The sequence below is a fragment of the Taudactylus pleione genome, unplaced genomic scaffold (assembly GCF_031769625.1).
Source record: "Taudactylus pleione unplaced genomic scaffold, aTauple2 ptg000397bl, whole genome shotgun sequence".
NCBI classification, from domain to species: domain Eukaryota; kingdom Metazoa; phylum Chordata; class Amphibia; order Anura; family Myobatrachidae; genus Taudactylus; species Taudactylus pleione.
The window spans coordinates 738,722-763,860 of NW_028284799.1; the positions used below are offsets into that span (position 1 = coordinate 738,722).

At 47.0% G+C, this 25,139-nt stretch overlaps 1 protein-coding gene across 4 annotated transcripts in view; it reads left to right on the forward strand.

Moving 5' to 3' along the window:
- LOC148506705 (uncharacterized) overlaps positions 1 to 25,139 on the forward strand; it is a 383,360-nt gene that overhangs the window by 321,154 nt on the left and 37,067 nt on the right. For all 4 annotated transcript variants that reach the window (XM_088446314.1, XM_088446317.1, XM_088446315.1 and 1 more), the window contains one exon: positions 5,936 to 5,993. In XM_088446314.1, the coding sequence (XP_088302440.1) occupies positions 5,936 to 5,993 (58 nt within the window). The remainder of the gene's footprint in view (positions 1 to 5,935; positions 5,994 to 25,139) is intronic.

A 25,139-nucleotide genomic window follows, 5' to 3' on the forward strand; every position in this document is an offset into this window, starting at 1 on the left:
TATATACAATGAAGCTTAGATATCATTGACACAGTTTAGCACTAAAACACTAATGCAATCCATACAACTATGAAAAACTGTTGAGTTTTAAGTTTATCTCTTTTGTTATCATATAGTTAGACATATTTGATTACATGCTTAAATGTATCTTTGAAATGACCAGTAAACCTAAAAAACCCTGTTTTTTTAAATATATAACAATTGTTAATAAATACAGATAGATCAGGAACTAAAAACCTGAGACAACAATGATTGTTATTATTTTTTACTATATATGTCCCCCTAATTTCCTGATAGGCTACTACATACCACATAGGAGGGTCACCTATGGTTAGATACATAGGATAAAATAGGCAGATACCTATAATTTCAAGATAATGTACAGATTCAATTATCTTAATCAGAATAGTTATGTAGAGGTAGCCTTGGGTTCCAGGTATTCTTGAGGGCTGTGACCACTGCTATGAGAAGGCTGGATATGAAGACACAGATATAAGTAACTTTGACTGTGGAATGCTTGTAGATAGTTTGAGTATCTATGAAACTGCTGATCTGCTGGAGTTTCCATACACAACAGTCTCTAAAGTTTACAGAGAAAGATATGCAAAATGAAAAACCGTCCAGTAAGCTGCATTCTGTGGATGAAAAGCCTTGTTGAATAAGAGGAAAATGTCCATACTGGTGCAGGCTGACAGGAAGGTGACAATAACTCAAGTAACCATGCATTACGATAGTGGTACAGGTTGAGTCTCCCATATCCAAAATGCTTGGGACCAGGGGAATTTTGGATAACGGAATATTCCGTATTTTGGAATATTTGCATACCATAATGAAATATCTTTGGAATGGGACCCAAATATACACAAAGAATGCATTTATGTGTTATATACACCTTATACACACAGCCTGCAGGTAATTTTATACAATATTTTGAATAATTTTGTGGCTCAAGCAAAGTTTGTGTACAGAAATGAAATTCATTTATGTTTCATATACACCTTATACACACAGCCTGAAGGTAATTTTATGCAATATTTTTAATAATTTGTGCCTTAGACAAAGTTTGTGTACATTGAACCATCAAAAATCAAAGGTTTCATTATCTCAGTCATGCCAAAATAATTCTGTATTTCGTAATATTTGGATTTGGGAGACTTAACCTGTATTCCAGTGGGCAGTGCATCTACTTTTTGACAGGGCTTCTGAGTGAAAAGAAATAAACCAATTAGAGTGAACTAGAACATTGTTCTACTTCTGGAGCTAATCTGTCTTCAGTCGCAAGATTGTTTACCAGAATCCGGCCAATACTATTGTAGGCCTACATGATCACCACGATATATAAGGTATATTTATCAAACATGGTTACCAAACAGCCATGTAGGGGCAGCACTTTCATATATTTTCCAGGTCTTTTATGTATTGTCTATATTTATTATAGTGTTACTGAGATATCAGAAATATCTACTGTGTTACTTATGTATTGGAAACTCATTGTGAGAACACCACCATTTTCATATCCTGTGTCTCTGCACCCCAACTCTCCTGCCTCCTGCTCTCTCCCGAAATAGTCTCCCAGACAGTTAGCATATGTATTTGTACTTGTACAATAGCTGAGATGAAAAGCCCCATAATAATAACAATCCACTTCTTGCTGACCCCAGTGACACTGTAAAGTACAGAACAGACACAGTGGTACACACAGCCCTTATCATTTTCATGTCTTTGGGTTATGCTAGCACCACTCAATAGGATTCTCCTTCCTAAATGACTGCTAGGGAGCGGGGAGAGAAACAGTGTACCATTCATTGACTATAAAGGTAACATTAATGCAGGGGATTGTGAGCAATGAATAGCCAGCTCTGGGCCTGATTCAGAGGTGTACCACCCCTATACATCTGCATTGTCATTATCAGCAAGCATGTGCACCTGAGTTATTCTAGATGCAAGAGATTGGTCTGATATTGCTGGAGCTTTGTATATGCTTACCTCTCATGTGCACCCATTTAGCAGCTGACTTCCATACTACTATGCATTGCCCAGCAGATCCACCTCAGACTGCCTCTGACACACACAAAAATCACAGATGTGAGCGCTTTGCATGCAACTCTGAATCAGGCCCTCTGTGTCCATGAAACAATGATAATGAGGATAAACAAGGACTGATGCTTCCAGCAACTTGTCACATCACATATACTCATTATACTATTATTAATATTAATCAGGCTATTATTATTTTACCTGCTTTTGCTAATGACCAAACTTGATTCTGTGCATGCGCACATTCAGGGGCGTAACTAGACCTAGGGTGGTCCCATAGCAAAATTTTAATGGGCTCCCTTAGGCCCCTCCCCCCTGGTCCACCCCCTCGGTTTGTGGCCCCTCCTCTGCAATCTCCCCCGCCCCCTCCTCACTTCCCTCTACTTGGCTTACCTGCTCCGTTGGGAACGATCACAGTAGACAACTCCCACACAGTAGACAACTCTTATATCATACACAGATTATTTATCAATATATTAGATGGAGGACAAAGCCAATAATTATCTATAACCTTAAAGGGGGAGCCTACTGATCAAGCAACATCTGCTACTCAAACAGCTTTGCACATACTACATAGGTTTACACATTAAACACTATTACTTGTGGAGAGCTATAGAGAAAATTTGTGCCAAAGATCTTGTCCAATAAGGATTCATTACCCATCTATTAGAATAACACTGTAATAGATGTATTATTACAGCACAGATTGTGCATAAAGCAACTCCTTGTGCAACATTTATTGAGGTGAAGCAGGAAGCAAAGCCAACATGCATTGATATGTTAGCCAGCCCCCAGTACGGTGCAGAGAAAACGCCCCCCTCCAGCTGTCTCAGCAAGTCCTGTAGCACATCAGCCTAGTGTCACTGCAATGCACTGTTTCTTCCTGATTCCAGGTTTTCATTAACAATGGGGTCCGGTAGTAATGGCATGGTACAAGGTAAATTAACATTTATGTAAAATAAGGTACAAAAGTGTAGCTTTTGTCCCTGTTGTGGTTGGGTACGTGGTGACCACAAAAGTTACACCATTTATTGAAGATGATGGTTGCTGGTGGGTGGAGGATAGGGCAGAAGGCAGACCCTTAGGGAGGAATTCAGTCAGATGCGAAAAGTTGAGTTTTGGTGAAAAGTGTTTGCATGTCCGAAAACTCCAATAACAGAAACAGGAGAAAAGTTTTCACCATCTCAGAGTAGGTGAAAAAAAGTGCAAAATCTCTATTTTAGGTTAAAAATGTGGAGACTTGGGCCCTGATTCAGAGCCGGACACTCTTTTTTTTTTTTTGAGCCGGCCTTCTGGCCACTCGCTAAGCTGTGGGAGACCACCCACAGCTTTAGCGAGCGGCCAGGTGATGGTCGCGATGGTCCTGACCATCGCAACCATCGGGGCTTGTGACGAGACCCTTGTGGTAGGGTCTCGTCTGCCGCAAGCCCCAGTGAGCTTCCGGCTCTAATAGAGCCGGAAGCTCACCACTGACATCACTCGTGAAGTCAGTGGGGCCGCCCCAAATGGCAGGCGTTCCTTCGGGAACACCTCCGTTTGGCAAGCCATCCCCCGACCCGCCTACAAAACGGGGAACTTCTTGTAGTGAGCCCAGGAGCGACGGAGCTGCCATCGCTCGCGCATGCGCACGCCAAAGCCGGCTCCGGTGTGCGCATGCGCAGTGGGGGACCATAGACCCACTTGCGAGCGCTGTGCGCTCGCAAGCGGGTCTGAATCAGGCCCTTGGTTCAGAACCCTTTGGACAACACCCCTTATGACTAATAAGGCAAAACAAATTTTTTATTTACTTTAATTCCCCCTAATAATGTCATGTCATTTTTTGCGGTGAAAATTTAAAAAGTGTTAGAAAATGGATTTAACGTAGTGGGTCAGGTAATTTTGGGGGCTGTATGGATGCAACAGGTGTTTAAAACATTGCAGATGGCTGCAGCAGGTGTATTTTTAAAAAATGTAAAAGTGCATTTTAAAGACACAAAAATATACTATCACCCATTTTAATGTACCCCAAATTTAACTGCAGCAATTATTTACTCCAAAAATGTTGCTTTTTATCAATTTCCCACACTTATGCAAATATGCATATAACAACTTAAGAACCCCTAATACTTTTATTAGAGCTAGTAATACACTTCTATATTGATTTCCTATGTCAGGCTTTTTATGGGGCACAGACTGATTTCCCCAAATTGTGCTGTCGTTTTCGTTAGTTTCCCCATGCACAATTATCGCACATATGCGCTTTCACGTATTTTATAATTAGGATGAAAAACGGGAGCGCTTATTGCGAAAATACGTGAACAGATTGTACCAAAACTGGCGTATAGGGCAAAAACTTTGGCGAATAGTTTTAGTTTTATTGTGGCTAATTGAATCCGGCCCTTAGCCTAGTGGTAGCACATCTGTTGCAATCAAGGGTGGATTGGCCATAGGGGTTTACAGGAGTCCAGGTGTGCCTCTGGCCTGATGGGGCTGCCTGAAGGCTGTTTGCTTTAATTTTTTATTTTATTTTTTAAACTAGCGGACAAATACTATATTATGACTTAGAAAATTTACCTTGAGAACCTACTGGTTTGCTATTAAAATACTGTCTGGAACAATATGTGTCACCTGTAATAAAGGCAAAGACAAATCTGTTGACTTTTTAGGGGATTAATATAGTGTGTGTATGTGTGTGTACAGTATATGTATATATACTGTATAATACACATTACAGTATATACACACACACACACACATATATTTATATAATCCTGTTCAGTGTTAGAATCTGCAGGCAGCGCCACATTGGTCAGGACGGAATGGGTTCGATTCCCGTCAGCGGCAGCCCGACAAGAGCAGAGTTAGAAGCAGCAGAAGCCCGATAGCACTGGAAATCCCGATCGTGGATAGGTAAGTATCTACTAACCTAACCTAACCCCCCTAACCCTAACCCTCCTTAGGGGTGCCTAACCCTAACTTCCCCCCCAAGTGCCTAACCCTAATCCCCCCTGTAAGTGCCTAACCCTAACCACCCCCTTCCCCGCTGCCTAAACCTAAGTCCCCCGGGGGGTGCCTAACTCTGTCCCCCCCGGGGGTGCCTAACCCTAACCCTCCCTCCCCCTAGCCTAACCCTAACCCTCCCGGGGGGGTGCCTAACCCTAAGTCCCCCCCGGGAGCCCTAAACCTAACCCCCCCCCCCGCGGCTGTCCGCTCGCGGTGCCCGGCATCTCTACGATCAGGATGCCGGGCGCCGGTCTCCCGGCGTCGGGGAAATGCGGGCATCTACATCTAGACACCCGGAATTTCACCCTTGCCGGGATATGACATTCGGGAAGCCGGCTGCCGGTATTTAGGCAGTCGCCTTCCCGTCAGGACAATGCAGCCTAAATTTGGTTGTTAGGTTTTTCTCTCTTTCAAAGTTCAAATAATTAAATGCAGCAAAGTATCCCAGGAAACTACTCATATTAACATATCAGCAACTATACATTTAGGGCTTGATTCTGAGTTACACGTAACTTACAGCAATTATGGGCGATTCAGAGACGTGTGGAGAGCAAAGACTCAGGTATTGTGCATGAACCATCTTCCCGAATAAGACCAGTAGCATGGGGGAGATACTGCACACAGGCCCCACCTGGGCATTAATATGCCTCTGAGGTAAGAATCTGATGAGTTCCATCCAACTTCAGGGATAACGTTGGAGATCCAACTGATAATGGGTATTGATAGGGGCAGTGCAGACGCAATAGATGCTGCTGACTCTGAATACAAGCGGAAATCTGCATTTATTCCTGAACGCGAGTGAGTACAATTACTGCCGCTTTATGTACAACTCTGAATCAGGCCAATATTGTCAGATAGTACCTTAGTTACATGGGACTAAATTACATGCACTGACTAACCTTTATTTTTTTTGCAGGCACTATGTATATAGTGGAATCCATAGTGCTCCCCTATTTCCAGGCCTTCCTAATGCTGTAAGTATTTGCTGTTTTATATACATTTTCACAATGATATTTGACTGTTTTAGATTTTATGAGTAAGGTATTAGTTTATTTATGCAACACTTTTTCTAGCCAGTCCCTATTATTTACCATTACATATGCCTTAACCCTCCCCCTCTCCACCCCCCTAACCCTAACCCTCTTTAGTGGTGTATAACCCTAACCTCCCCCCGGATGTGCATAACCCTAAAATCCCCCCAGTGGTGCCTGCACCCTAACCCCCCTGCCTGCACCCTAAGCCTAACTCTCCCGGGGAGGTGCCTAACCCTAACCTCCCCCCCGGTGGTGCCTAACCCTAACTCCCCATCCCTGTAGCCTAACCCTCCCCGGGGGGGTGCCTATCCCTAATCTCCCCCCGGGGGTGCTTAAAGCAAACCCCCACATCCCTGGAGAAACTGTGTTACTTACCGGCATCCGCATGTTTGGGATTCCGGCGTTCGTTATGCCGACGCCGGTATCCTGATCTCATTCGGGATAGCGGCGTCGGCATTTTGCTGGTGGTCGGGATTCCATCCGCCGGCATTTTAACTACATCCCCTTTTAGGTATGTTCCTGGAAAGGGAGTTTATCTATTTTAAAATAGTTTTAGAACTTGCCAAATATGAAAGGGGTAAATGTATTGTAAAGCGGGTTTCTAAAATCGCCGTTTTTAATTATAATATAACAAAATGGACCTGCGCACTGAGCTTGCCTATCAAAAGGTGAGCTGCTGACAACTTGTAGGTACCCTTACCTACAAAATATACGTGATCAGAGAAAGATGTTGTGAGAGAGTTGTTTATGAGAGCTAATATGATACTGAAATGACGTTCTCAATCATTCATTCCATATGATGTAAAACTAAATATATGAAACTATAAATCCCTGATGACAAAATATATATGGGCTGGTAGTAAACTTATTTGGCCTATATGAAATCACGTACAGATATGGAGGTAAATGCAGTGTACTTAGTATGATAATATGAAAATTTGCCAATAAACAGTAAAAAATAAAATTAATGTGATTTATTGAATTATGCACTAAACCATAGTGAGCCAGAAAAGATGCACATGCAAGATGGTGACAATGTTAATCAATTCAGAACATAGCCCAGACTGATGGGTAATGCAAATCCAGACTGTTATTAGCTGTAAATCCAAGTGTATGTTTGAATGAATACTGTTCAAAAAATGAGGATGGGGCGAAAAACGGGGGGAAGAAGGGAGTAATTCCGTGAGCGGCGTCCCGCTAAGGTACTGTCTGTGTGGAATATGAGAGTTGAGTTATAGATGCCCGGGATGGTCTTCTTAGGTCAGGGAGTACGGTGTGTACTGTAAGGGAGAGGCTGCTTAACTCCAGCACGTCTGTACCCAGCGGCTCAGGCGCCGGATGGTGCCTGACTGAACAGGCTGCCTCAGGCAGACCGCACCGGGGCACGCGCTGTGGTCTAAGGAGGGGACAGCACGGCTACACCGCTTGTTAGAGCAATGTGCCGAGCGTCTTCCACCATAGACGGGGGACTTACCTCTCTACCCCAGCGGGCACCGCTCCTGTCCTGCCGGCTCTCGTTTGGTTGGTGATGATGCTTGCTTCCGGGGTTGGTCACGTGACTCGAGGGTTCCAAGTAATAACGTCCTGATAGGCATTGTGGATACTTGATATCAGTTCCTGTTTCTTGCAAAGTGCACGCTGGTCTGGGGTCTTTGATAATAGCACAAAATAGATAAAAAGGTTGAAGATAGCTTGTTATGCAGTGGTCTCCAACGCGTTTCAGCCTTTAGGCCTCTTTCAAGGAGGTAGTAGTTGCAGTGAAGAAGTTTCAATAAGTAGTTGTGGGGCGGTCTTCACATATGCAAATGCAGCTGTGGTGATTGGTGTAACTGGTAAACACTCTGGATGATGTAAACTTCTGTCCATCATACATTCTAACAAGGTGGCAATAGATGTGGGTGTTTAGTATCATGTACCCTTTTGAAAATGCAGCTAGTAACGCTATAGTGTCTATCTATGAGGTAGTCCCCTGTATGTTGAAAAGAGACAACCAATGAATCAGTACATTATAGACCCTAACGGACTCCATATACATTAAATTCTATTCACCACATATTAAATTGCTGTATAGATCAAAGTAGATATGTATAATCATACTGGGCTACAAAAGTGAAGTATAAAACGGACCAGTTGATACTAACAGAACTATTTACATATGATTGACATAACTTCATTATGTTTATTTAAACCCCTTGGTGCAAATGTCCTCAATTCATGCATCCACTTGAGTTACTGTTTGTTTATTTTGTTTATGAAATTAGGTCCTCTCCAATTCAGTTTTATTTCCTGTATCCCTATAAATATTAATGATTTAGGGCAGTGTTGGCTAACCTTGACACTCCAGCTGTTGTGGAACTATATATCCCAGCATGCCCTGCCACAGTTTTAGCATGCCCTAATAGCAAAACTGTAGCAGTGCATGCTGGGTTATGTAGTTCTATAACAGCTGGAGTGTCAAGGTTAGCCAACACTGATTTAGGGTCACTATTGTGGAAGTCTTTAAAGTGTTTTGATCAGTTGTGATCATCCAGGTCTTTTTTTATATTCCGTATATGCTCGCTAATACGGATTCTCAATGGTCTTATAGTGCGGCCTATGTACTGTTTCTTACAGCCGCATTCGAGTAGGTATATCACTCTCTTGCTATTACATGTAATTCTATCTCTTATTTCATATGAGGTGTTCGTATATTGTGATTTAAAAGTGTTTATGGATTTGGTACTCCGTTTATGGCCGTTCAAACATCCTGGGCAGTTGCCACAGTAGAAGAATCCGTTCTTTGGTTTATCGTTACTTATAGTGGTTTATCGTTCGTTAGTGGGGACGATATGGTTACGTACCAGTTTGGATCTTAGATCTGGTGCTTTTCTATATATGATGTTTGGATATGGAGGTAAGTGATCTGCTAGTGCTTCATCCTCTAATAGTAATGGCCAATGTTTTTTAATAATTCTCTGTACATCTTTGTATTGTTTGGAGAAATTTGTTATGAAAAGGATCTTACTGTCTAATTGAATTTGCCCCTTGTCCTTATATTGTAAAAGTGTGTCTCTCTCTATATGTTCAGTTTCCTTGAAAACTTCACCTAATGTAGTGTTATCGTACTTTTTTTCGATGAACTGGGTTGTCAGTTCTTGTCCTTGTTTAATGAACTCTTCCTTCTTTGAGCAGCTGTTTTTAATTAGGCAAAACTTGTTTGTTTTAAAAACTCAATGCTTGTGCCCCAAAGTTTCTATTGTATGTTCTTTTCTCACAAAGACTCTGTGCTCTCTGGGTATTCAGACATATGCCCATTTGCTTAGCGTAAAATACACACATTTGTACTGTGCATGCCCACAAGAAAAAGGTGAAGAAGGAACTAGGGACCTGATTCAGACCTGCTCGCTAGGATGCGATCGCTCGTAGCTGGCCGATATTTGCATTCTGTGTATACGTATGCATCACAATGCGCGTGCACGAACCACTGCGACAGATCGGGAAGCGCTCGCTCGCCCAGCATAGACAGCCCAGTTGAATGAGTGATAGAAGAGGCCATTTGTGGGTGGTAACAGGGGCAGGCCACTAGAAATGGGGGAGTGGAGGTGCGAACGCAGACGTGCCTGTGTGTTTCAACGCCGTTTCATAGGCGTGCATAATTAACAGGCAGCGTCACTGTACACATCACCTGGTTGTATTTCACACTGAAGTGATCGCAGTGCTTGCGGCCAGGTATAGTCAACCTCAACGCCGCGAGCACATCTAGGGTGCTCGATGTACCAATGTTTTCATGCTCTTCCAGGAGATGACGTGCGCAAGTGGGCGTCTTTTGAATGGCTGGTGGGCATCTGCATACACAAAGTGATCGCATGCCAAGACATAATGGGTGTGCTAATGCCTTGCTGTGCGATCGCCTGCCTTGCTGGGCGTGCGCTGGTTTTGCATACGCTGGGAGTGAGCGACCACATCTAGCGAGCGGCTCTGAATCAGGCCCTAGGTCCGCATGCAGTTTTGGACCTTGCGCCTTTTTACTCTTAAAACAGTCAAACCAGCAATGGACAGGACATGCAATCACAGAGCAAAAACAGTGAGGGGTGAATTTACTAAGAATCATGTTTGACTTCTTAACGTATTCGCTGGTCATCGCTGTAACATTTTTTGATCAAAACCCAAATTTACTAATCAGTGTATTTGAATGTCTTTTTACATTCAATGGATATACTCACCAATTTCTGTCATATGCAAGATCAGTCATTTGTCCAGTTTACAATGGACTGCTGATAAATCAAAGCATGGTGCTGCCAAAGAAACCATCCGCTGATTGGCTGAGAGTGTCCAAGTCTTAGCCAATCAGTGCCTCACCATTGTGTAGTGGAGTGACCCACTTGGGAACTATCAGATTTCGGTTAGGGCTGTACAGCATGTCCTTGGGCAAAGGGTGTGTGCGGTTTTTTTTTTTAGTCTGCTAAGATCCTGGACTTCTACATAGACAAGGGGAGCAAGCACATTCAAGGACAATGTAAGTATGAAGTGTGAGTGTGTGTAATAAAGTGTTACAATATTCGGTGTGTGTGTCCTGTGGTCTTTGTAATATTTTTTTTACAGTGGAACTATAGGTGCCAGAGGGCCCTTAAGGTCCGTACATTCTGGCACTTGTGGTTCTCCAAGTGTGCATGCGCGGCTGACCGATCAGCAAACTGACAATAAACCATCAGTGCATGCAAATACTGAACATGTGTGACCATTGGCCCGCTCAAGCATCAGTCAGACCGACAGAGAGGCAAAAAAGTAGCCCATAGGCATTCCGGAGTTTGGTAAATCCATCTTACATAGCTATCAAAGATGCAAGGGGGGCAGCTGTTATGGGGCCCAGAGCTGAGGAGGCTCCATCTTCCTTGTCAAAGTTACGTGTTATATACATTTTTCACCATTGGGTGGTACATAGGGGTCCTTACAAACTTTTGCTATAAGGCCTTCAAATACCTAGTTATGCCCCAGGCAGCCCCCATAGAAACCTATGGGGGCTTCTTTTCCAGTGGAGGGACTGGGGCAGATATTGGAGATATCTGCTGTACTCTGGTTAATTCTAGGAGATGCTTAGATTTTACAGGTATCCCCTGAAAACGTCTTCCAAAACAGCTTTACTAAACATGCCCCTCATATGCTTAACTTGAGAGCTATCAGTGATGGTGTGATTGAGAGCTATCAGTGATGGTGTGATTGAGAGCTATCAGTGATGGTGTGATTGAGAGCTATCAGTGATGGTGTGATTGAGAGCTATCAGGGATGGTGTGATTGAGAGCTATCAGTGATGGTGTGATTGAGAGCTATCAGTGATGGTGTGATTGAGAGCTATCAGTGATGGTGTGATTGAGAGCTATCAGGGATAGTGTGATTGAGAGGTATCAGTGATGGTGTGATTGAGAGCTATCAGTGATGGTGTGATTGAGAGCTATCAGTGATGGTGCACCTTATTATTTAGTTACATCCTCCTTTATGTAAAACACATATTTCTCAGTGTGTGGCTGCAAGGTATTGGATGTATGGTTACACACTATATAGATCTGTTTGGCTACAATGGTAATGGAAAATCATTCAGATGTTATTAAAAAAGTGCACTTATGCGGCTGCATGTTTTTTCACACATTGGCAGGATTGCCTGCCGATATGTTTGGTATACTGCAATGGCTGGGCAGCTTCTGTGGGTTATCAGGCTGCGCACAAGATCTCACAATTTGATCACGCATGCACAATGGGGCTGGTCAGGAGGTAAGACACATTGCCTTGGCACTAGCCTGATGAGCTGTGGGTCTTGCACGGATCGCCGGAGGTGGGACTTTTCTCACCCTCACTCTGGCGTCCGGGATGTTAATACATCTCGGCGTTATTAATTCCTGCAGGAAGTGCCATAGTGGCATGAAAATATGCTAATGATTCAGCCGTTGTATTGTGTACAGAGACCCCTCAGATCCACCACTTACGTACAAAAGGCAAATCATTGGAAACATCAGTTGCACAAACCTCTGAGCAAGCCTGTGCTATCTCAGAATGTCCGTCTCATCTAAGACACTGAGGTCTCTCCAGCTGTGTACGAATTCGCAGAGGCAATCTAGGGCACATCCAGAAACTGGTTCCAACACTCCATGCATTATTGTAGCCACCCTCTGTTACCTCCCACAAACACTATCTGTCACTCACTTTGCAAATATATCCTAACTGTGTCCGCCGTCTGAAACTCATCGATCATCGATGCGTGTGCGCAGTGTGGCTTTGGTGCATGTGCAGTAGCCAAAAATCGCTCCACTGCGTCCAACATTGACACTGCATTCACCTCTGAATCAGGCCCTGAATGCACGGGAATCTGCCTGTCTGCCCGCCTCACATACAACAGCAGGACATCAGACACTGACGGGGGTGAGCCGTAGCGTGGCAATGATTCTGACAGCAAACTGCTTCTTACTCACTGGCAGAGATCTGCCTGATGGAGCTGTGCTATAAACAGAAAATGAACGAGCTGAATCATGAGAAGAGGTGCCAGAACAGAACTTGTGGGGTGGCCACTGATACCATATTAACGGGCTTACTAGTAATATTATATGTAAGATAACACAGCTCTGCGAAATTTAAGCCGGCACAGGGCAAAACTGTGTTGCTTCTGTTGTATTTGGTTCCACCTTCGCCAGCTCACCTTGTAGTTGTAGTTGTTGGTGTGTGTGTTCAATGTTCCTTTAGTGGGGTTTAGGCCCTTTGTAAATTTTGGCTCCAGGACATTGTGGACCTTAATCTGGCACTGGGCAGGGGGAAGTTTTTTGACGAGAACTGAATTGCAACGTTCTATACTACCGACTGAATTCATTTAAGACAATGTTTTATAATAAATGTAGGCAAAATACATTTATTACTTTAAAGAATATGAAAAAAATGACTCATTCATAAATACACGTTTTTCAGAAAAACGTGATGTGATATGCAAAATTGGGAGTCATTTTCGTGTTCAGAAGCCAAAAATCTATAAGTATCACATAAATTAGTTAAAAAAGCTTTTTCATCACAGACCTGTGTAATTGTTACTACAGCATTGTATTGGACATTACTGAGCAGTTCTAGAGTACTATTAGCTTATTATTGGGCATTAGTTCTAGTGGTGGCATATTATTGGTTATTACTGCTATTTTGATATTTTACTAGGCACTAGTTATAGTGATGGATTTTTACTCGGCATTACTGTTACTGCTGGCATGAATACCGTCAGAGGCATGCGAACAGTCAAAAGTAAGTATTTTAACCCAAATCTTAACCCTTACACCAACCCCTGCCACAACCTAACCCTACCATTCCATCCCGCAATCTAACCCTAACCCTCCTCCTAGTGCTTAACCCTAACATTAAAACCTAACCCTAATACTTACCGTGGGAATCTGTCTGTATTGTGACCATCAGCTTTCTGACAGTCGTGATCCTGACTACATCCCGGCATATTACTGTGCGCTAATATATATTACTCTTAAAATGTTTGGAAATTACTATTTCTAGTGACTTTACTATTTTTTATTGCTTGGCCCCATAGCAAATAAAGGAAAAAGAATGTGAACCTCTTATCCTTAATTTTAATCAATTAAAACATTTATTATGAGTCTCAATAATCATAAGTGTATCAATACAATCATAAATCAATTACATATAATCACAGACTAAATATAAACCGATCCCACTCATATGCATGTGCAGTACGCACCATATGCCAATCTGCTTACGCTGTTGCAGTTGCGATCCATGATGAATCAGGCCCACACACACACCACCAGCCAGCCACTGCTTTACACTACAATCAGTATACATATAATCACAGATTAAATATAAACCATTTGCAATAATGTTCTACGTGGTGTATGTGGAAAATTCGCATACCATGCAAAAGCATAAACAGCCTCCAGGTGTTATATTGGGCTGATCAGATAAACATTGCACTGAGGGCCTGATTCAGCAAGCATCGCAAGAGCTGAGACGCACGCAGTCGGCTGTTTTTCGCGTTCTGCGCATGCATCACAGTGCGCGTGCACGAACTACCGACTGCGATCGGGAATGAGAGCACAGTGTGTATGTAGACCCATTACAGTGATTTACAGGAAGTATTGTTTGCGGGTGGTGACGGGGGGTGGTTGGGCGAACGCAGGCACGCCAGTGCGTTGGGACGGCGTTGCGGGGGTGTGCATAAATTAGTCACTGCAATACCATAGGCAGCCTGAGGCCTCATAGCGTACATTGAAATTAGCAATCCCTGAGTGACCTGCCTTAACTGTGCGTTTGGGTTCGATGTTACTCGACGTTACCTATTCTTTCGCTATGTTGCCCAAGTGTATGGATGTGAGTAAGGGGAAGTGGGCCTCCTCATGCTAGGCTGAGATTGCAAACATTTGCATATCCCCGCTGATATTAGCAACTGCATTGCGTGCATATAAGCAGAATTGCGATCCTTGCTGAATCAGGCCCTGTCCCGTAAATTGCAATAAAATATATACTTTCACTTACAGAGAGCACTCATTTTCACAGTGGCTCTGATACAATGTATTGATGAAATAAATGTTGAAAAAAAGCACCTTTCAGTAAGGAAAATGGTCTTGTATCCTTGTAGCCTTTTATTAACAGCATTCCCATAAGAAATCAAAGTAACCAGTGAGAGTTCCGATGCAGATATAATTGCAACTAGCGTTCCATTTAGGAATAAAGTCACTTTAAGATGTTAACTATAAATCCAAGTAATCACAGTTCACAGAATAAATTTATATCCTTTTTGCAGCACTTACATAGCCACTTGGCACTCCATTGCAAACGCTGACTCAGTCCTTTGCTGTTCCCCGCGATGTTAGAAAAGAAAAACACCACTAACAAGTGTCCTGCAAAAAAGATGGTTACCGATGCACTATGTCCTCCTGAGGCCCTAATTCTGCTCTTCTGAACATGCACAGGGGTTTGCACGTAAAACCTTGCAATCCTGCGTTTACATCGGTAGCATCAAGTAACATCGGACCCTCATGCTGAATTACAGCAGGTATGACCTGACTCAAAAATTGCAACTGTTGTCCCATGCAGTGAGTACTCAAACTGAAAATGCCATTGCAGTAGCTAATTTATGCAAGCCCAGGAAACGGCGTTCAAACGGGCAGGTATGCCTGTGTTTTTCCAACCACTCCCCTGTCACGACCCATAAACGCTGACGTCCTGTCACTTATTCTGCAATGGCTTCGTATCTGCGTAAGTGATCGCAGTACGATCCCAATGCTAACCTACTCATATGCATGCACAGTACACACCATAAGCCAATCTGCGTACGCTGTTGCAGTTGTGATCCGTGATGAATCAGGCCCACATACACACCACTGGCCAGCCTCTGCTGTACACTACAATCAGGGTTGTCTTAACAGCAGTGAGGGCCCTGGGCAAAGCAATCCACTGGGGCCCCTACCCACCCATTCACGGGAAAAAAAATTTAAATTGTCAATTAAATTAAACCCTCCTGCATGCCCATCAGACCTCCCACACATGCAGAGAGACTCTGTCTGACTAGTCTGAAGCCGGCGGATGAAGTGAAACTGGGACTGAGGTGAGTACTCGTCACCGGGGAAGGGGGGAGGTTAGATCAGAATATAGTGCACCAGCGGCCAACTTATAAAAATATCACAAATTTTCCAACTGGCCGCAGCTGCAGGGGGGCGGGATGGTGGGCCCTTAAAAGCTTTGGGCCCTTGGGCAACTGCCCAACAAGCCCAATGGAAGAGATGGCCCTGACTATAATCAGTGGTGATGCTTTATTGAGCATTACAACCACTGTAATGTGTTTTATAGTGTTTTCCTGGTGTATAGTGTTTATTACCTAGGTGTATTACTGGGATTGCTGGGCAATCATTTTAATAGCGAACCTTTGCTCTTACCAAACCATGGATTATGGGAACTGTCACAATACACTACAAACGCTCTACAATCGCATCCAGGGCAGTTTCTAGGGTCTAAGGTTCCCAGTGCGAGCAGTCAAAATGCGCCCTCCCCCCCTCCTCCCCCAAGAAGCAGTAAAATTGTGGAGTTGGCATGGCCTCATCGTGAGGGGGTGTGGTATCACAGAAAGGGAGCCTGGTCTCGAAAGACCACAGAATGTCAGCCACTGTGACTACTGAGCCCAGGGGTGGCTAACCTGTCAGAGGCAAAGCGCTGAAAAATATATGTAGTTAAATCAAAGACAGACAGCATGCGCGCACCGGTGGCGCACGCTCAAAAAATGGGGTGTGGCCTAGCTGTCACAAGCCCACGCCACATTTGTGTGCGCATGACTTTGGTGTGACATTTGCAGAAGTATGACCTTGTATCACACCCATTTTTATTCGCGTTGGGAGCGAGCCCAGCACATTGAAAATACAAGCCAGATCCACATAAAATACACTGAAATAAACCAGGTCCACATAAAACACACTGAAAAAGCCACTTCAGGATTACACTGCAACAAACCACTTCCACATAAAATATATTGGAAAGCCAGATGCACATAAACTACATTTTAAAACCACATCCACCTCAAATACATTATTAAATCCAGAACCACATAAAACACATTGAAAAAACAAGATTCACATAATACACACTTCATTCCAGCCCTCTCCCTTGCCATTCCATTCCAACAGGTCTTAGGCTTCCCCCCCACTGGCTCTCAGGCAAAAGTGCCCATTATGCAGTGCCCCCCTGTAGTTGTCCCCATATGCAGTGTCCCCTGTATTTGTGCCCCTTATGCAGTGCCCCCTGTATTTATGCCCCTTATGCAGTGCCCACAGTGGTAGTACAACTTATGCAGAGCCCACAGTAGTGGTGCCCTTTGAGGATATTAAAATGAACCTCTATATACCCCTGCCTGTACCTTCTAAAATCCTCCCTATAAACCTCTAAGGATGACGCTAATTTGCGTACGCAGTCATACAGTAAATAAAGACTTAGACTTGGAATCTGTGGTTCCAAAGCACAAGTGTTATTCAAGTAAAAGTTCAGACAGTTAAACGCAATTGATCCAGACACAATTTAGGTGCAAAAGGAATTATACAGACCCAAGTACAGTATACATACGCAGCGCTTCCGGACCCGAAGACAGGCATCAGCAAGAGACCCCTCGTCATTCAGCATTCAGCACGAAGACTAAGAACCCAGCGTTTGAGCACACATATTTATACCCCCCCAGAATAAACAGGACAATAGAGAAGTTTGTTGCTGATGTCATTGGTTCCCAGGGGAGAAGCATATGTTACAGGGCATTTAACAGGCTGGTTCCAATAGACTCTCCCTGCCTCTAACAGCTGGGGATCTTTCCCTTCCCGCCCCCTGCAACATCCTAACAGTTGTTCATGAAATATACATTTTGTTGCTTGTAGGCTCTGCGATCCATAACTCGAGAATGCATGATGCGATCTCCCCACCGATAACACCGGAATACTGTAAAAAGAGTACGCATCAGTACAAAACCAAACACGACTTGTTTAGCATGTATAATACATTAGTTATCAAATATCTTTATTTCTTAGCATTTAAACTAACTGAACCAACTTAAATCATACACTTTAAAGCTTATTAAACCTTATGTGTGAATATGTAATGTGTGAGTATTCAGGGTTTGATATAGAGACGTATTAATGTGTGTATGAGGAAGGGTGCACTTAACTCTCACTAAGTGAACATCTTAACAGTGTGACATGCTGAGCCAGATAGTTCCACATGCCCACTCTGCCAGCAGTCCCCCCCACCTGTCCCAGGCTTCAAAAGAATAACTCTTTATTCTCCCAGTCTCTTGTTTGAAATGCAAATACCCCAGCTTCAAGAGACAGACCTAAGATGACACTCTAGTCTTTGAAGTCATGTCATTGCAGGAAGCTTGCTAATGTAGGTGTGTATTCGAGCCAGACCACCTGTAGTGAGGGCAGACACTGTCCAGGAAGCTTATCTACACAAGCTAGTTGTCACGTAGCCATTTCTGAAATATATCCTTTATAATATGTACAGTCATGAAATAGGCTTCTGGTGAATCGCCGTAACTTATGGCGATAGTCACAGATGCATTCGCATGATGCTAATAGTATTATCGCCACATGTACTAAAGTGTGAGTTTATCTAAAATGGCGCTTAGGCGGCCATTTTGCAAAATGGCGTCTTGCGATCTCATTTTGAAGATGGCGTCTTGCGGCCAGTCACAAATTTTTTTTTCAATTTTAAACTGAACTTGTCTCAGCCAATTATTCAGCTTCGACACCTTAATGCAGTGCCCCCAGGAGTTGTGTCCCCTAAGCCATGCCCCCATTAGTAGTGCCCCCAATAGTAATGGTCCCTGTAGTAGTGTCCCCATTGTTGCCCTCTATGCAGAGCACCCAGTAGTAATGCCTCCAGGAGTGGTGCCCCCTATGCCCCCATCAGTAGTGCCCCCTGTAGTCGTGCCCACTGTAGTCATGTCCCCTGTAGTCATGCCCCCATCAGTAATGCCCCCAATAGTAATGGTCACTGTTGTAGTGCCCCAGTAGTAGTGTCCCCAGTTGTATTGCCCTCAATAGAAATGCCCCCTGTAGTAGTGTCCCCTGTATACATTCCCCAGTATTAATGCCCCTGTATTAGTGCCCCCAATAGTAATGCTCCCTCTGTAGTAGTGCCCCAAGTAGTAAAGCCCCAAGTAGTAGTGCCCCCAGTAGTAGTGCCCCTGGGCCCTGAGTAATGCCCCCAGTAGTGGTGCCTCCTAAGCAATGCCCCCAGCAGAAGTGCCCCCAGAGTAATGTCCCCAGTAGTAGTGCCCGGGTGCCCCCAGTGGTAGTGCCTCCCCCAGCAGACGTGCCCCCAGAGAAATGTCCCCAGTAGTAGTGCCCGGGTGCCCCCAGTGGTAGTGTCTATCCCATCATAAGTGCCCCCAGAGTAATGTCCCTAGTAGTAGTGACCTGGTGCCCCCAGTAGTAGTGTCTCCTCCAGCAGACGTGCCCCCAGAGTAATGTCCCCAGTAGTAGTGCCCGGGTGCATGCAGTGGTAGTGTCTCCCCCAGCAGATGTGCCCCCAGAGTAATGTCCCCAGTAGTAGTGCCCGGGTGTCCCCAGTAGTAATGTCGCCCCCAATGGTAGTGCCCCCAGAGTAATGTCCCTAGTAGTAGTGCCTGGGTGCCCCCAGTAGTAATGTCACCCCTAGTGGTAGTGCCTATCCCCAGCAGACGTGCCCCCAGAGTAATGTCCCCAGTAGTAGTACCCAGGTGCCCCCAGTGGTAGTGCCTCCCCCAGCAGACGTGCCCCCCCAAGTATTGTCCCCAGTAAAAGCCGCCTGCACAAAAAAAAACCCACTAATACCTACCTTAAGCCCCACTCCAGCATCTGCTCTGCTCTGATACTCCTCTGCACTATGGGAAAGACGTCATGACGTCTCTCCCATAGTGCACACTGGGGTAGGCGGAAGCCGGAGCCTCTGTCTCCGGCTGCTCTGCTCTGGCGGGCGCCCGCTGATAACTGAATCTCAGCGGGCGCCTGGCAGTTCACAGGCTGTTTCTACAGCAGGGGTCGGAGGCGGCGCGCCCCGTGCGATTGCACGGGTCGCCCGCCCCTAGAAACGGCCCTGATCGCATCTATCTCTGAACCATTAAAAGGGTGCAAACTAAGGAAATCAAATTTACTTATTGTATTTTCAGACCATGGTCATTTCATGACAATCTAGTAAATTAAACACAGTACAGTGTTGATTTTGAAGGATGAGAAAAGGAATGATTGCGTCCATACCCCTTCCAACTTTGCAGAGAAAAAATATAGGTTAAAGTGGCCATGTATTTTAACCACCAGCCTGTAGGGCAGGGGCGTAACTAGGTATTTGAAGGCCTTATAGCAAAAGTTTGTAACGTCCCCTATGTACCACCCAATGGTGAAAAATTTATATAACACGTTAATTTGACAAGGAAGAAGGGGCCCCTAAGCCCTGGGCCCCATAGCAGCTGCACCCCTTGCACCTATGGTAATTACGCCCATACTGTAGCCCCAGGCACCAATCCATTCAACCATGGTTAAATTTTCCAAATGCCACAGCCAAATTTCTTGGCTCTGACCCTTTCAAATACTACCATTGAGGATTGTCCTGCCAAATTGTAATTATCAGCAGGGACGGTTCTAGGGTCGGGCAAACAGGACCGTCGCTCGGAGCGCCGGACCCTAGAGGGCGCTGCTAAGCCTCCCTGTCATTTTCAGGCTTTTTTTTTTGCATTATACTATAATTTCTGGACGCCGGGCAGCTGCTGCTACTGGCTGCCTGATTTGTATAGCAGCAGCAGCATACTTGGCGTCTCGGAATATGGAAGTGTGTGGGAGGATGACAGCAGTCCAGAGACTACACAACCGACCGGAAGGTGAAGACCAGCATCAGGTAAGGATGTTTTTTAACTAGTGTACTGCTGTAAGTGATGCTGGTGCTGGGGTGTTGGTAAGAGGGGGGGTGTGGTGCTGTGGTGTTGATAAGGGGAGAGTGTGCTTGTGGTGCTGGGGTGTTGGTAAGGTGGGGGAGTGTGCTTCTGGGGTTTTAGTAAGGTGGGGGAGTGTGCTGCTGGGGTGTTTAGGGAGGGGATTGTGCTGCTGGGGTGTTAGTAAGGTGGGGGAGTGTGCTCCTGGGGTTTTAAGGGGGGGAGCTGCTGGGGTGCTGGTAAGGGGGGGAATGTGCTGCTGGGGTGTTAAGGGGGGAGTGTGATGCTGGGGTGTTAGTAAGATGGGGAAGTGTACTGCTGGGGTGTTAAGGGGGGAGTGCACTGCTGGGGTGTTAGTAAGGTGGTGGAGTGTGCTGCTGGGGTGTTAAGGGGGGTGCTGCTGGGGTGTTGGAAAGAAGGGGGCAGTGTGCTGCTGGGGTATTGGCAAGGTGGGGGGGTGTGCTGCTGGGGTGTTGGTAAGGGGTGTGTGTGCTGCTGGGGTGTTGGCAAGTCAGAGGGGGTGTGTGCTGCTGGGGTGTTGCTAAGGTGGGGAGTGTGCTGGTGGGGCTGGGGTGTTGGTAAGGTGGAGGAGTGTGCTACTGTGGTGTTAAGGGGGGAATGTGCTGCTGAGGTGTTAGTAAGGTGGGGGAGTGTGCTGCTGTGGTGTTAGTAAGGTGGGGGAGTGTGCTACTGGGGTGTTAGGATGGGGGAGTGTGCTGCTTGGGTGTTAGTAAGGTGCGGCAGTGTGCTGCTGGGGTGTTTAGGGGGGAATGTGCTGCTGGGGTATTAGTAAGGTGGGGGAGTGTGCTGCTGGGGTGTTAGTAAGGTGGGGGAATGTGCTGCTGTGGTGTTAAGGGGGGGATTGTGCTGCTTGGGTGTTAGTAAGGTGGGGGAATGTGCTCTGGGGTGTTAGTAAGGTGGTGGTGTGTGCTGCTTGTGTGTTAAGGGGAGGAGTGTGCTGCTGGGGTATTAGTAAGGTGGGGGAGTGTGCTGCTAGGGTGTTAAGGGAGGGTGCTGCTGGGATGCTGGTAAGGGGGGGAGTGTTGCTGAAGTGTTGGTAAAGGGGGAGGAGTGTGCTGCTGGGATGTTGGTAAGAAGGGGGAGTGTGCTGCTGGGGTGTTGGCAAGGTGGGTGGGTGTGCTGCTGGGGTGTTGGTAAGGGGGTGTGTGCTGCTGGGGTGTTGGCAAGTCAGAGGGGGAGTGTGCTGCTGGGGTGTTGCTAAGGGGGGGAGTGTGCTGGTGGGGCTGGAGTGTTGGTAAGGTGGAGGAGTGTGCTACTGGGGTGTTAAGGGGGGAATGTCCTGCTGGGGTGTTAGTAAGGTAGGGGAATGTGCTGCTGGGGTGTTAGTAAGGTGGGGGAGTGTGCTGCTGGAGTGTTAAGGTGGGGAGTGTGCTGCTGGGGTGTTAGTAAGGTGGGGGAATGTGCTCTGGGGTGTTAGTAAGGTGGGGGAGTGTGCTGCTGGGGTGTTAAAGGGGGAGTGTGCTGCTGGGGTGTTATTAAGGTGGGGGAGTGTTCTGCAGGGGTGTTATGGGGGGAGTATGCTGCTGGTGTGTTAGTAAGGTGGGGGAGTGTGCTGCTGGGATGTTAAGGGGAGATGCTTGCGGGGTGTTAAGGGGGGAGTGTGCTGCTAGGGTGTTAGTAAGGTGGGGGAGTGTGCTGCTGGGGTGTTAAGGGGGGAGTGTGCTGCTGAGGTGTTAGAAGGTGGGGGAGTGTGCTGCTTGGATGTTATGGGGGGTGCTTCTCGGGTGCTGGTAAGGGGGGTGGAGTGTGCTGCTGGGGTGTTAGTAAGGTGGGGGAGTGTGCTGCTGGGGTGTTAAGGGGGGCAGTGTGCTGCTAGGGTGTTAGTAAGGTGGGGGAGTGTGCTGCTGGGTTGTTAAGGGGGGGTGCTGCTAGGATGCTGGTAAGGGAGGGGATTGTGCTTCTGGGGTATTGGTAAGGGGGGGTGTGTGCTTCTGTGGTGTTGGTAAGGGGGAGGAGTGTCCTGCTGGGGTGTTGGTAAGGTGGGGGAGTGTGCTGCTGGGGTGTTAGTAAGGTAGGGTAGTGTGCTGCTATGGTGTTAAGGGAAGGTGCTCCTTGGATGCTGGTTAAGGGAGGGTGTGTGCTGCTGGGGTGTTGGTAAGGGGGGGAGTGTGCTGCTGAGGTGTTGGTAAGGGGGGAGTAGTGTGCTGCTAGGGTGTTAGTAAGGTGGGGGAATGTGCTGCTGGGGTGTTAAGGTGGGGAGTGTGCTGCTGGGGTGTTAGTAAGGTGGAGGATTGTGCTCTGGAGTGTTAGTAAGGTGGTGGAGTGTGCTGCTTGGGTATTAAGGGGAGGAGTGTTCTTCTGGGGTGTTAGTAAGGTGGGGGAGTGTGCTGCTAGGGTGTTAAGGGAGGGTGCTGCTGGGATGCTGGTAAGGGGGGGAGAGTGCTGCTGCAGTGTTGGTAAAGGGGGAGGAGTGTGCTGCTGGGGTGTTGGAAAGAAGGGGGCAGTGTGCTGCTGGGGTATTGGCAAGGTGGGGGGGTGTGCTGCTGGGGTGTTGGTAAGGGGTGTGTGTGCTGCTGGGGTGTTGGCAAGTCAGAGGGGGTGTGTGCTGCTGGGGTGTTGCTAAGGTGGGGAGTGTGCTGGTGGGGCTGGGGTGTTGGTAAGGTGGAGGAGTGTGCTACTGTGGTGTTAAGGGGGGAATGTGCTGCTGAGGTGTTAGTAAGGTGGGGGAGTGTGCTGCTGTGGTGTTAGTAAGGTGGGGGAGTGTGCTACTGGGGTGTTAGGATGGGGGAGTGTGCTGCTTGGGTGTTAGTAAGGTGCGGCAGTGTTCTGCTGGGGTGTTTAGGGGGGAAAGTGCTGCTGGGGTATTAGTAAGGTGGGGGAGTGTGCTGCTGGGGTGTTAGTAAGGTGGGGGAATGTGCTGCTGTGGTGTTAAGGGGGGGATTGTGCTGCTGGGGTGTTAGTAACGTGGGGGAATGTGCTCTGGGGTGTTAGTAAGGTGGTGGTGTGTGCTGCTTGTGTGTTAAGGGGAGGAGTGTGCTGCTGGGGTATTAGTAAGGTGGGGGAGTGTGCTGCTAGGGTGTTAAGGGAGGGTGCTGCTGGGATGCTGGTAAGGGGGGGAGTGCTGCTGAAGTGTTGGTAAAGGGGGAGGAGTGTGCTGATGGGATGTTGGTAAGGTGGGGCAGTGTGCTGCTGGGGTGTTGGTAAGGGGGTGTGTGTGCTGCTGGGGTGTTGGCAAGTCAGAGGGGGAGTGTGCTGCTGGGGTGTTGCTAAGGGGGGGAGTGTGCTGGTGGGGCTGGAGTGTTGGTAAGGTGGAGGAGTGTGCTACTGGGGTGTTAAGGGGGGAATGTCCTGCTGGGGTGTTAGTAAGGTGGGGGAATGTGCTGCTGGGGTGTTAGTAAGGTGGGGGAATGTGCTGCTGGGGTGTTAGTAAGGTGGGGAGTGTGCTGCTGGGGTGTTATTAAGGTGGGGGAGTGTGCTGCAGGGGTGTTAAGGGGGGGAGTATGCTGCTAATGTGTTAGTAAGGTGGGGGAGTGTGCTGCTTGGATGTTATGGGGGGTGCTGCTCGGGTGCTGGTAAGGGGGGTGGAGTGTGCTGCTGGGGTGTTAGTAAGGTGGGGGAGTGTGCTGCTGGGGTGTTAAGGGGGGCAGTGTGCTGCTAGGGTGTTAGTAAGGTGTTGGAGTGTGCTTCTGGGTTGTTAAGGGGGGGTGCTGCTAGGATGCTAGTAACGGGGGGGATTGTGCTTCTGGGGTATTGGTAAGGGGGGGGTGTGCTTCTGTGGTGTTGGTAAGGGGGAGGAGTGTCCTGCTGGGGTGTTGGTAAGGAGGGGGGTGTGTGCTGCTGGGGTGTTGGTAAGGTGGGCGGGTGTGCTGCTTGGGTTTTGGTATGGGGGTGTTTGTGCTGCTGGGGTGTTGGTAAGGGGTGTAGTGTGCTGCTGGGGTGTTGGCAAGGGGAGGGTGTGTGTGCTGCTGGGGTGTTTACAAGGGGAGTACTGCTGGGGTGTTGCTAAGGGGGGGTGTGCTGGTGGGGCTGGTGTGTTGGTAAGGTGGGGTAGTGTGCTACCGGGGTGTTAATGGGGGAATTTGCTGCTGAGGTGTTAGTAAGGTGGGGGAGTGTGCTGCTGGGGTGTTAGTAAGGTGGGCGAGTGTGCTGTTGGGGTGTTAAGGCGGGGGAGTGTGCTGCTGGGGTGTTAGTAAGGTACAGGAGTGTGCTGCTGGGGTGTTTAGGGGGGAATATGCTGCTGGGGTATTTGTAAGGTGGGGGAGTGTGCTGCTGGGGTGTTAGTAAGGTGCTGCTGGGGTGTTAAGGAGGGGATTGTGCTGCTGGGGTGTTAGTAAGGTGGGGGAATGTGCTCTGGGGTGTTAGTAAGGTGGTGGAGTGTGCTGCTTGGGTGTTAAGGGGAGGAGTGTGCTGCTGGGGTGTTAGTAAGATGGGGGAGTTTGCTGCTAGGGTGTTAAGGGAGAGTGCTGTTGGGATGCTGGTAAGGGGGGAGAGCGCTGTTGAAGTGTTGGTAAAGGGGGAGGAGTGTTGGCAAGGTGGGGGGGTGTGCTGCTGGGGTGTTTGTAAGGGGGTGTGTGTGCTGCTAAGGTGTTGGCAAGTCGGAGGGGGTGAGTGCTGCTGGGGTGTTGCTAAGGGGGGAGTGTGCTGGTGGGGCTGGAGTATTGGTAAGGTGGAGGAGTGTGCTACTGGGGTGTTAATGGGGGAATGTGCTGCTGGGG